Genomic DNA, 14,196 nt, shown 5'->3' on the forward strand with positions numbered 1-14,196 from the left:
ACTTCAACAATGATACTGTATGAGGATGTATTCTGATGGAAGTGGATATCATAGAGAAGAGCTAATCCAATTCCAATTGATCAATGATGGACAGAATCAGCTACATCCAGAAAAGGAACACTGGGAAAGGAGTATAAACTGTGAGCATTGCTTTTTTTTTGTTTGTTTGTTTTGTTTTGTTTTGTTTCTCTTCCCAGATTATTTTTACCTTGCGAATACAATCCTTCCTTTGCAACAACAACAACAAAATTCGGTTCTGCACATATATATTGTACCTAGGATATACTATATTTATATGTATGGAAATGCCTGCCATCTAGGGGAGGGGGAAAACTCGGAACAGAAGGGAGTACAAGGGATAATGTTGAAAAAAAAAAAATTTGCCTATGCATATGTACTGTCAAAGAAAATGTTATAATTATAAAAAGTAATTAAAAAAAATTAAAAACAAAGAATTATATACCAGTGGGGAAAAAAATACAAGGAACTATGCAAAGTATTAAAATGTGACAAAGATAATGAAAGTTAAAGAAAATAGTAAGAAAAAGCAGATATTCATGTAAACAGAATAGTTTAAAACTACATAGATGGCAGGGCTTAAAATGGAATTTGAAGTCTATCTAGGATTTGAATAGAGAAAAAAAAGTATTCTAAAAATTATAAGGTGAAGTAATAAAAATGGTATCTTAGGAAGATATGTAGTAGTAGAGAGAGTGAATGTACTACAAGAATTGAATCATATCAAGTTTTGACATATGCTATAAAAAAGAAGACAGTTGCAAGTCAATGAAACAGGTATTCCTTGGAAATGCAAAGACATTAGTTGGTATAGTAAGTTTTATAATATGCTCAAAGTCAACAAAAACACACTTGCTGGGATATCTGGTCATCATGTACTGCAATGCTAATAAGCAGTTACAAAACAATCCCCATGAAAATAACTACAGCTTATATATTGCAAAAAGGTAAAATAGTTTAAAAATTCTAAAGAACTTGGTAAGACCTTCCAAATATATATATATATATATATATATATATATATATATATAAAAATCTAGTACAAGTATTAAGGAGAAGCCATCATTTCTAGAATATAAAGATAATTGACTCAAATTTATAAGAATACAAACTATTCTCCAACTGATAAATGGTTAAAGGATATGAAGACAATTTTCAGATGAGGAAATTAAAACCATTACTAGTAATATGAAAAAAATGCTCTAAATCATTATTGATCAGAGAAATGCAAATTAAAATAGCTCTGAGGAATTCTTACATACCTCTCAGATTGGAAGCCAGGAAAAGATAATGACAAATGTTGGAGGGGATGTAGGAAAACTGGAACACTAATACAGCATAGGTGGAGTTGTGAACTTATCCAACCATTTTGGAGAGCAATTTGGACCTATATCCAAAGGGTTATCAAACTATGCATACCCTTTGATCCAGCAGTGTCTCAACTAGGTCTGTATCCCAAAAAGATCATAAAAAAGGGAAAAGGACCCACATAGGCAGGAATGTTTGTAGCAGCAAGAAACTGGAAATTGAGTGGATGCCCATCATTTGGGGAATGGCTGAATGTTATAGTATATGAATGTAATGGAATATTATTATTCTTTAAGAAATGAGAACCAGGCTGATTTTAGAAAAGTCTGGAAAGACTGACATGAACTGATGCTGAGTGAAATGAGTAGATTTAAGAAAATATTATACACAGCAACAAGATTATATGATGATCAATTTTGATGAACTTTTCAACAATAAAGTGATTCAGGCCAATTCCAATAGACGTGATAGAGAGAACTATCTGCATCCAGAAGGAGGTCAACGGAGACTGACTATAGATCACAGGATAACATCTTCACCTTTGTTGTTTTGCTTGCTTTTTGTTTTCTTTCTTATTTTTTCTCTCTTTCATCTGATTTTTCTTGTCCTGCATGATAATTGTGGAAATATATATAGAAGAATTGCACATGTTCAACATATATTGGATTACCTGCTATCTAGTGGAGGGCATGGGGGGGAAAAGGAGGTAGACAAAATTTGGAACACAAGATTTTTCAAGGGTGAATGCTGAAAATTATTTTTGCATGTATTTTGAAAATAAAAAGCTATTATTTAAAATGAAAGGAAAAAAAATAAAAATGAACGGCCAAGATGTGTTGAAGACACAGAAGCCTCACACATCTCCATGTTAAAACACTTTTGAGAAGAGTTGCTAGACATGGCAAATACTAAATACCAAGTAACAACATTAAGAACAAAAAGTTTTATTTCAAGAATTAAGAAAAAGATATGCAATTATTTTCTTCCCTGAATCAGCTTATCTGTACAGTCAGGCCACAAGACAGTTGAGAGCCTAGAATTAGTAAAAAAACCAGGTACAGAAAAAAAAAAAATAAAAAACAAGAAAACCAGGGACAGGAAAAAAATATATATACAATGGAAACAATACAATACATGCAAAATCAAAATTATTAAAAGAACAACAGAAATGCCATCAAATTGGTATTAACATTATTTAGAAGCTTAACTGATATAAATTGCCAGCATATGAATTCCAAAAGAAGCTAGAAAGTGCCTTACCTAATATGAAGGTTATGGAATACTATTGTTCTGTAAGAAATGACCAGCAGGAGGAATACAGAGAGGCTTGGAGAGACTTACATCAACTGATGCTGAGTGAAATGAATAGAACCGGAAGATCGCTGTACACTTCAATGCTGTATGAAGATATATTATGATGGAAGTGGATATCTTCAACATAAAGAGGATCCAACTCACTTCCAGTTGATCAATGATGGACAGAAATAACTACACCCAGAGATGGAACACTGGGAAGTGAATGTAAATTGTTAGCACTACTGTCTATCTACCCAGGTTACTTATACCTTCGGAATCTAATACTTAGATACAACAAGAAAATGATATTTACACACATATATTGTATCTAGGTTTTACTGTAACACATGTAAAATGTATGGGATTGCCTGTCATCGGGGGGAGGGAATGGAGGGAGGGGGGGATAATTTGGAAAAATGAATACAAGGGATAATATTATACAAAAAAAAATTAAAAAAAAAAAAAAAAAGTGCCTTACCTAGTATTTGACTTACTTGCCAAAAAAAGATGGCTGATACAGTGGAGCAGACATTAGCTTTTTGTAAAATCATAATGATGAATATGATCATCTCACAAAGCAATCAACAAGTGGCAAAAGTCGTTTAAACAAAGCTTTCAAAGTTATCTCGTGTATTTAAGGAGAAAAATGGAAAGACTACATACATTACAAAAAATGGGGAAAAAAAATTACAAAAATCTTAACTCTTTTGGCCTCCTGGATATGCTCACACAGGAGATAGAAATAAAGCTGAAGGGAACAAAAATAGAAAAAGCAGCCAGACTGGTCAAAGTCTATATAGGAAAGACCTATGCTGAAGATGACATAATTACAAAAATGTGGAAATTAATACATCAAGTATCTGAGGCAAGCAAAGACACAAAAAATGGAAGGACGAGAGGAAATCTCAAACTTCATCAATTAAAAAAAAAAAAAAATGACCAAGAGATAAATAGCTACTGACCTATATGACTACTTTCTCAACTTCACAAAATCAGAAGTTTCTGTATGTAAATTATGAGCATCTTTGATAATGGTATTAATAGGGAACAAGAAAGCTTTTTCAGGAAATATTGCACAGTGCATGGCACCATCTTTATAATTTTATCACTAACTAAACAATGTAAAACAATATAAAAATCTCATTTTACTTACTGTTTTTTGATGCAACAAAATTTGAAAAAGGCATCTGACTCAGGAGAATAAAACATTTTCTCAGAGATTTTTTTTAATAAGGTATCTCCCAATCATATATCAAAACCATTCAAAATTCCCTGGAATATATAATAGAAATAATACTGTTTAATGAGCCTCTGTTAGTAAACATTACATAAGGAATGAAACAAGAAAATGTATGCTTGCCATATGTATGTGGAAGAGAGTCCAGTAGATACTCCAGATCAAAGAGGAATTCTTCTTTGGATACTGAGGTGTTTCAATTGTTCCTATTTGTAGAAGACACTGTACTTATATCACACTCGTCCCCAAAACCCTACTGAACATCATGGCAACGACATAATAAAAATGAATTTGGTGTGTCTATCCATCAAGTAGATGAAAGCTGACTACTGCCCAGATTTTTAACATACATTTGGATGAACATAAAAATTGAGTTGGTCGATCAGTATGTATATCTGAGATGGACAGTTCAGATGGACATTCTGTTAAGCCCACCATTGAACAAGAAATAATTAAGTTGGAAAGACTTTGGGAAACTGTAAAACTCTTTTACTGCCCTTAAAAGCAAATGTTCATTTTTTTAAATACTAACATTCTACAGGTGTTGCTATATGGCAGCAATACACAACTATGAAAAATTCAACTGACTATACAAAAGGCAATGGAGTACATGCTATGAGTAAGTTTCAAAATGCAACCAATAAGGAACTTGGATGAACAGAAATAAAAAATATTATGGAATTACATAATGAAGGGGAAACTGTTCAGTTAAGTGGTAACAGTGAGGGCTGACCAATGGTTTGCCATGTTTTCTGATATGCTGGTAACCTCTGCTTGGAAGGCTTCAAGCATATCAAGTAGGAAGGCCCTTTGTTGTGAATTTATGAGAGGACAAAGACAAGTGTCAAATAGGATGGCCAGACAATAATGGGTTATAATCTGTATCACTGGAAATTCCAAATCAATGAGATCATAGTCATTTGAGTATTGGGAAGATAAAAAAATTTTTCCCCATTTTAACATCTACTTAAGTGTTTTTGCCATCTATTTTTAATGTCTTTTGTTTCTGCTTAGATTACTAATGAGTTGCCCTTTGTGAGACATAATAAGTGAAACAAGGCTGCAAAATATTTTTTTAATAGACCCTTGGATCCTAATATTTGGAACAGTAAAAAAAAAAAAAAAAAAAAAAAAAAAAAAAGAAAGAAAGAAACAACAAACCAACTATTTACACCAGAAAGTGTAGCAATAATATGAATTCAGCATTAAGTCAGTGTTCTCCAAGTAAGAGAAACAAACATTAAAGCAGAAAAGTACCACCTTTGAACAGAAATGAATAGTGTTCCTTTCAAATCTGGATACCAGGTTTACTGGTCAGTCTCTGTTGCAGGTGTCTTCTGTCAAAAGGGAAGGAACCTCTTCTGGAACAGGCTTGGAATCTGTCTTTATGCTCTCTGCCATTATGGGGGTAGCCTCTGCTGTGGTAGAAGTGCCCTTTGCAGGGGTGGGAGTGGCCTCTGCTGAGGTGGGAGAGGCCTCTGTTTGGGTGGGAGTGGCCTCTGCTGGAGTGGGAGTGGCCTCTGATGGTAGATGCGTTAGTTCTATTTCAGTTTCCATTTCTGTTTCCTGATTTTGAACTGCATCACTTTCTTCTACCATAGCTGGTGGAGGTAACAAAGCCTAATGGGAAAGAAAATATTTCAGCATGTCTATAAAATTTTAAAAAAAAATAAAATTAATTGTTACACACTTTAGTCTCTACTGTTTATGATTATGATTACAAATACTGTTTTATTCCTCTTCTGGGCCAAAATCCCCAGGCTTCTCTAATTACAAACAACCGAATCACAGCATATTAGATTTAGAGCTAGAGAGTCCTTAAAAGCCATTTAATCTAATTCTCTCATTTTACAGATGAGGAGACTGAGGCTTACAGAGGGGAAGTTATTTGTCACAGGATAGCAAAAAGCAAAATCAAAATTCAAAGCATGGACTTCCAACCCCAACTGCTTTCTACTTTATGTGTTACCCACAAAGAGAGTATGTGACGATAATATTGACTCTTCACAAAATAAACATCTGGCACAGCCCAGCATATAACAGCCATTTTATTCTCATTACTATTTGTGAATTTAAGTGATAAAGGAACTACCACAGAAAACACTGGACCAAAAAAAGTAAGGACACAGAAGTTTTGAGTCCCAGCTCTGACACTTAGCTATTCAACTGCAAGCAAGGCACTTCACTTCAGTTTCTTTCATCTGTAAGACAGGATGACTACCTGACTTCAGAAATGAGGAAAGCATTTTATAAAGCCACAATGATCAACCTCAGAAGGTGGGAAAAGGAAAGAGAGGTAATAGAAATAACAGCAGCTTTTTTCACATTGAATGATCCAAATGCTTTGTCACCTCTAACCAATCCATTTCCTCATAAAAGTGCTAACACATTTGTTGGAACCAAATCCTATCATCATTATCATTTTACAATAGAGGTTCATAACTTGGTAGTACAAGAACCTCTAAAGAATTCCCAAAGATGGGGGAAAATCTTGTAACTTTATTTTGCAAACAACTTATGGGAATCTGGCATTTTTTTAAAGGATTCATCAGACTGTCAAAGGAATCCATGACACAGCAAAAATGGAGAACTCCTGATTTACATTCACTGAAATGGTCATTTCTGTCTTCTCAACAGAATTTGGCTATGTGGATAGATGCAGCAGGAATATGCACATATACACATTTTCTTTATCAATTTAAATAGTGACTATAGAGGCATGGGGTGCCCTAAGAAGGAGCACTTGATAGTAACAACTATGTGATAATAAAATCCTGGATACTATGAATTCATACATATTAAGTTAAAAACATAATAACAATTATATATATATATATATATATATATATATATATATATATATATATATATATATATATATATAAAACAACAATATCACATATATTTTTTATATATATATATATATAATATATATATTAAATCAAGCATAGAACTTGATTTAGAGAAAAATCAATTAAGTATTGTTCCTAATTAATCTTTATAACTACAATAACTTCTTTTTTTATAGATAACAAAACTGAAGCACAGAAAAATGAGCTGAGTCACTAATGGCACAGAATGGCAACAACGTATTCAAAAATATATCTTTACCAAGGCCACTAAGATCTGCTTTTTAATTCTCATCCTCAAATATTCCAAAAGGTATAAAATTTCCATTAAAGAAATTTCTAAGGGCAGCTAGGTAGCACAGTTGGTAGAGCACCAACTCTGAAGTCAGGGGAACCTGAGTTCAAATTTGGTTTCAAACACTTAATACTTCCTAATTGTGTGACCCTGGGCAAGTCCTAATTGTGTGACCTAATTCCCTCAGGGGGGAAAAAATTTCTAACATTCTCTGGCAAGTATTCATTATTTTAGATCTGTTCTCTATAGCCCATTTGCTTTCTGGGAAAATCTATTTCTTAAGAATTTATAAGAAATAATTCTTAAAATCACCTTGACAGAGTGCAAAGTTGAGTCTGTTTAGTCAAAACACATGGTATCTACTTTTAAAAAAACTTGACCTAGTCTTCGTGCATGCAATCCTAATAATTTTATCTTGCTTTTTGAAAACATACCATATGGATAATTTAGAAAGGCTTTTATTTATTTTGGGGGGGAAAGGGGAGGAGAAGGAAGGAATGTGAGGGGGGGGAATAGAGGGAGAGAAGAGTAGAGACAGTATAGGCTTAGAAAAGTACATTTGAAAAGTACTCATTGCTCTAGAATCAAGAGTTCCAATCGCAGATCTGTCACTTCCTGTGTAATCTTAAAGAAGTTACTTAATCTTCCTGGGCCTACTTCCTCACTTATAAAATGATAAAGTTGTATTAAACAGTCTCTGGAAGGTCCTTTCAGCCCTTGAAACTATCTATATTACATGTGTACGGAGCTCTGAGAAGATACCCCCTCTACCCATGCAGATCATCAACAGAGGTATCTGTAGACTTCAAGAAATGCCTTGGGCACTGAGAGGTTACACAGACAGTATACATATAAGGCAGTTTGATTTGAACTAAGTCTTTTTGACTTTGAGGCCAGTTCTTTATAAACCGTATCATACACTGTCTTCAGGGTTATACACAGAATCTAATAGGTGTTTTACAAAATATGCAAATCCTCAGATGCTACATAAATGTGAATCAGCATCATTATGTTTAATTCTACAAATGTGCCATAAGCATGGCTGAGGTCAGGGATGGGGAGGAGTCCAAACCTATGATCTCATTGATACAGAGAACTCTCAGTGATGAAACTTCCTCCTACTTACAGTTTTAGAATTATTTAGGGCATTGAGATGTAAGGTGACAGCAAGTATCAGACATGAGACTCTGATTTCCAAGTCTCCAAGTCTCCTTGGCCCTAAGAGCTCTACATTCATTATGGCTTGTCCACTGAGTAGAGATATAATAATAACACTTTAAAAAACCCTTTGATCTCAAACAGTGAATTCAGAAGGTTCTCAAAGTAGGCACTAAGTATTAAAAAGTATTCTTTATAAGAATATATTCTTTTAAAGATTATAAAGTATTCTTTCTTTTAGTCACTTGGAGGTATCTATTATTGTAAATCTATTATAAAGAAATCTGTAATCTATTATTTCATTGAACCTTTCTTGGTAGGGAACACTAAATGAAAAGACAATTAAAACTCTACAGAATTAAAAAGCAGTACTAGACTATGTGAATTTAGTTCTTTCTCTGAAAGGATCAAGTCCCTTATAGACTAAAGAAATTTATTCTGTATTACACAAGACCATTTTCTAAAGAAAAGCAGGTTCAGTTACCTCACCTGATTATATTGATGTGTACTCTGGATCATAAGCATATACATGTTATATACAAAGTTTGCCATCTGGGGCATATTTTTTATTATCTGAACAGGATGAGATGGCTGCTCTCCATTCTGGAAAGGGAAGAAAAAGTGAGTTTAATTAACAGTCAGCAGTAAAATGAACACAATAATGCCCCTTATCCACTATATGTAAGAATAGCATTAGCTTTCAGAGAGGATAAGAAAAAAGGTCAAAGGAATGGATACAGAGTAGCAATATTTTAAATTAGAAATTCAAAGAAAATTGCTCATTGGCTTTTCACATCCATGGATTATGATGAATCAATTTATTTTGTTTCATCCATAAAACAAAAATCACCATGAGTTTAAAATAGATATTATGACATACTCATTTGTTCAAACAAGACTATTCTAAATGAAATTGGACAAAAGAGGAAAGAAGAAATAAAAAAAAATAAAAAGGAAGAGAAAAATTCATAAAGACTCTTTTTAAACCAGTAGAGTCAAACTAAAATAGAAATAGGGGCCATTAATCCACAAAGGTCACACTACTAGCTTAATTTTAAAATGTAACATTATGTTTTATTGTTTCTTAAATTTATTCTGTTAACTATTTCCCAAATACATTTTAATCTGGTTCAGGCCCTTAACTTGATTATTGTGTAGTCCATGAAACCTCTGACCTAAATCATACTAGACAAAACTCTTATATACTGTCCACTTTTCTATAAAGATTCACTAATAAGATCTAACCAACTCATTTTAAAACGATAATGATAAAGATTTCCTCCCATGAACTGAGAAAAACATAGAAGTAAAATCAATTCAGGGAAAGAAAAACACATCATTTTATAAAACTAACTCTAGTATTGAGGAATAATTAGCATTTTGAGCTTTAGGAAGCTCTGGATTGAATATATAACACCCCACACCCCCCGCCCGAGATCCCTCCTAGTTTTAATTGTATGGGCTTATATGTACTATCAGTATAGTCAGGGAAAACAAATGTTATAAATATAACAAAAACAACTTACAAATAATTCAGAGCATGTCAAAGTGAGAGTATTTATCAAATTCAACGACATTTCTTAGAACTGCCAGAGGTGTATGGTTATTCAGTATATTAGCAGGCATTCTTTTGACTGAAGATCATTTTCTACTCTGGGCACAATATCTCATGTGCAAAGAGCATGCAAGTTATTTACTAGGTGCTCTGCTTCAGGCAGACTTCAAAACAGGCAATTAAAAAACAAAAGGATCATACCAATATAATTATAAAAATATAATTCAAACTGGAGGAACAAATGGATTATATTATCTGTTCATCTTTCCCCTCTAATGCAACTCTATTTAGAACCAATATCTTTTTGCATATGCTCAATCCCCATGAGGAATACTCTCCAATAATTTATGTCCTGTCTCAAAAATCACTTCTTTCTGGGAAGTCTTCCTTTATTTATTCATTTGTTATACTCTCATTACTCTCACCTTCTCCTCTACATTTACATACTATACACCTCTATCTATATAGCATTCAAGTCTTGAAATGCTACTTGTTGTCTAAGAGCAAATATCTGCCAACTTCATAAGGTGAGCTTTTCTGGAATGAGGGGTGACCTGTGTTTCTTTAGTATCATACCAAAGCATATACTTCAGTGTTCTCCAGATAGATAAAGTTTACAAGAGAAAAAGTGAGAAAGAAAATTCTATGTAAATCCCTTATAATATTTAATAACCTGTACTCTGTAATAAAATAATCCATATACCTTTCTGTTGGTAGGGAAATGCTCTGTGGGAATTATTTGTAAATGAAGTGGGCGGGCTGTGAGCTGGTTAAAAGCTGGAGTTAGTTCGAAGCAATTCTGGAAAAGGGACACTCTTGCAAAGATATAAAGCCCAAGTCTGGCTCTTGACATGGCCACAACTAAACGACGAACATCCCTTTGGAAAACAGAGGAAAAAGAGTAAATACATTTCAATTTTATTGTTACATTCTTGCAGGTGACTTTTTAATATTTCATCTACAATTTTTCTCATCAGACATGGCAAAATCTGTCACTGAACTTTAGTGAAGAATATTTTAATAAAACCATGAACTAAGCAAGACACGATAGTATTTTGCTACTGAGTTCTATCTACAGGAAATAAATCAGGCTGCTTAATCAAAGAAATAAATCATTACACTGACATAAAAGTCAAAGCAACTAGACTATATCATAGTAAAACCATACATTTTAGCTTGCAATGACCCATCTGCATGGTCCCCATGAGTGATTCAAACATGCTGCCAATTTACAATGGTCAGCTCAAAGGTCTGGCCATGCTGTGACCCATCTGTGTGTAGACACAGCCTAGCTCTTGTTTCCTTAATAACTAGTGACGATGGCATTTCAAATTCTAAACATAGAAGATTTTGGAAGGTCTATGAATTATCTACAATTTATAAAATGAAAAAGCTCAGTCCAAATAAAACTCATCTACTGTATTACAACACATCATAGTTCATATTTATTTCCTATTACAGAAGCATTTGTTTTGAATGGAAAAGACCATTTTGTTCTCAATGATAAAGGAAAAATTGGTAAGTTCCTATTTTCAAATGGTGAATTGAAATTGAGAGATAATTACAATTGTGCTTTTAGGATTACTGAAGTATTTAGTCAAAGTCCAATTTTCCACTGCTTGTCTATGACTACTTACAGTTTTGAATATCTTGCAAAGGTAAGAGTTATCAAAGAACCTGTCTGATACATTAAATTCTGTAGCCTAAAATTACTATAATAAGGGAAATAGTATAAGTTGCTTAAAAGTTCATATTACATGCTGTATGTTAGTCTCTGTTGGCCTATGTCAGAAAAGTTATCACCAGTTATCACCCATAAATTAAGCATCTGGCCACATACTCAAGTGAACAAAAAACAAAGAAAATCCTATCTTAGCTTATCATGTTCTGAGATTGACATAAAACACTTATGTAATTAAAGCATTGTTTAAATCTGGAAGAAAAGGGGGAGAAAAGAATTTCCAACAACTTAAGACTATCCAGGAATAACACTTCATTATTTTTCACTTTTTCTACCTCTAAGTACTTTTACATAAGTAAGAGAAGCTCTGGTTAAGCAATGATATTTAAAAATCATTAACAACTCTACTCATGTATTTACTTTAAAGGACACAATTTTGGAATAGGGAACCTGAGACAATACACAATTAGGCTAAATGTAGCTACCTGTTGTGGACATATATCAAAAATATTGTTTAAAAATCAAGATTAGCTAAAATACATGGAACTACCTAATACTATTCTATAGCCAGGAAAGTGGCCACTATTAACTGCTTTCCTAGTCTTCAAACAAATCATTAAAGTGATTTTGGCTCTAAAGGAGAGGCAAGCAACAAACCACCACTCTGGTATAATTCCAATACGTGAGTCATCACAAAAAAATCTCACTACTTTACTCTAGGCCAACTACTTCTATTTAAAGCTTTTTAGTCCCTCCAAATAAATTTATGGGCCTGAACAATGGATGTTGGGAAAGCAGCCAGAATTCCCTATTTCTCTGGCTTACAAAGAGTATCATCCAGTTTTTATACAAGAAAATAGTACAGGATAGGATGCCATCCCTTTTACCATGTGTGTCCTAAGATGAAGAAGATAGTTTTATGGTGAGGGTCAAAGAATGGGGTGAACAGGAGGCAGGTCTCCTCATTTTATTTTAAAGGCTATTTTTAAAAAATTATATAGCAATTACAAAACAGTATTTTTCTTCCTTATATGTCAAAATCAAAGACTCAGACATCTATTACATTATCTGGCTCGCTGAAAGAATTATTAAATTTGGTAAAAATTAATTTCTTCCTAATGACTACCTAATTGTTTTTTCTTTGACTTTAACTTTCCTATTCAGCTTCTAAACTGAAAAGAATTTACTTAAAAGTTCATGGTATTTGATAACCAATCTAGCAGTGACTAGATAAATTAAATCATGAATTTCAGTTTAACACATTTTTTCATTATATACTGATAGCAAAAAGGAAATAAAAAAAGAAGCTAGCCATTCAAAATTACATTTAAGCAGATTCTTTGATTCATCATCCATTACTTAAGATTATGATGTATGGTATATTGATATTTAAGGGAAAAAAAACCTGATATTACATTTTTTAAAAAGCCTTTAAGCAGTCATGTCTCAATTAAGACCTTTCCTGAGAAAGTAAGATGTAAAAAGAAAGAAAGATAAAATGTAAAAGGTAGGGCAATCGGAAGTTAGGGAAAAGACCTAACAAAGATTAATCAATACAAAGGAACCAATGTTTAAAGAAAAAAAGAAAAAATAAAGATTAAGTCCATTCAGAGCTCAGTCAACAAGCTCCTCTTATTTTTGAAGCCAGAAATATCTCCACGCACGCACTGATGTGTGCGTGCATGCGCCAAGCACGCGCATGCGCGCGTGCGCACACACACACACACACACACACACACACACACACACACACACACACGCACACACACACACACACACAGAGTAGAAAAGGCTGCCTGATATATTCCCATGGAAAATAAAAGCAGGAACAATCTATGCTTAAAAATAGCAAGGACTTGAAACAGCATTTTTAGTTACCCTTACATAAAAGGTTATCAGACTAATGGGACCTGATTACTAGGATAAGCCCCCAAAAGATCTTGACTACAGTGATAACTCTATGAGAGCTTGGTTTTATTTTTAAGTATGGACATTTATTACCCATAAGACAAAATAATAAAAAGAATTCTTATAGCTTTACTCCTAAGTCATATGAGATGGAGGTTTACATAAAACCAAACTGCTGCCTTATAATAAGAAGATGCTATTCCCATAAATCTCTAACACATAAATACATCACAATAAATGACAAAAATAGATTATAGTTTGTTTTGACAATTCTTAATCCTAGGAAGGCAAATGGCTCCTTTATCCTTTAACACTGAAGCTGAAATATTCTGGGGGAAAAGTCAGGAACCAAGGCCAACCACAGCTCACACACATAATTTAAAAACTTACATATCATAAACACATTATTTTTTTTAATCACTCAACTCCTTTAATTGTAGAACTATTACCAAACTTTCCACTGATTTGAAATGGATATTTAAGGATATTCTGATGTAATTCTCTATATGTTTATTTTAAATGATGCATCCTTAAGTACCACAAGACTGTACAGATACCAATCAATAGTCACATAAGGAATCTTAATGCATTTCAATATCTAGGACTAAAACATAGCACATTTAAATGAACAATTTCAACACAATTTTTGTCTTTTAATATATAACAACCAAATTATCCAACTAGAAAAGTTTTTAAAAGGTCATCAATGCAGTTGAAATATATATTCAATGACTTATTAGATTATTTTGTTACATACCTCAAGTGGCCCACTGCTCTGGTTCGTACTAGAGAAAGAAGTATATAATCATTTTGTTGACCTTGAAATCTGTCAACTGTTGTCACCTAGAAATGGAAAAGCAACATATATTTTTCAAAACCATATTGTTAATA

At 33.1% G+C, this 14,196-nt stretch overlaps 1 protein-coding gene across 1 annotated transcript in view; it reads right to left on the reverse strand.

The window, feature by feature from the left end:
* Positions 1-4,920: 4,920 nt before the first annotated feature.
* Positions 4,921-14,196, reverse strand: part of AQR (aquarius intron-binding spliceosomal factor) — a 95,071-nt gene continuing 85,795 nt past the window's right edge. The window contains exons 32-35 of the mRNA XM_074289208.1: positions 14,063-14,148; positions 10,420-10,594; positions 8,651-8,764; positions 4,921-5,479 (exon numbers count right to left, since the gene is read on the reverse strand). Of these exons, the coding sequence (XP_074145309.1) occupies positions 5,174-5,479; positions 8,651-8,764; positions 10,420-10,594; positions 14,063-14,148 (681 nt within the window). The 3' untranslated portion in view covers positions 4,921-5,173. The remainder of the gene's footprint in view (positions 5,480-8,650; positions 8,765-10,419; positions 10,595-14,062; positions 14,149-14,196) is intronic.

The sequence above is a fragment of the Sminthopsis crassicaudata genome, chromosome 2 (genome assembly GCF_048593235.1).
Source record: "Sminthopsis crassicaudata isolate SCR6 chromosome 2, ASM4859323v1, whole genome shotgun sequence".
NCBI classification, from domain to species: Eukaryota; Metazoa; Chordata; class Mammalia; order Dasyuromorphia; family Dasyuridae; genus Sminthopsis; species Sminthopsis crassicaudata.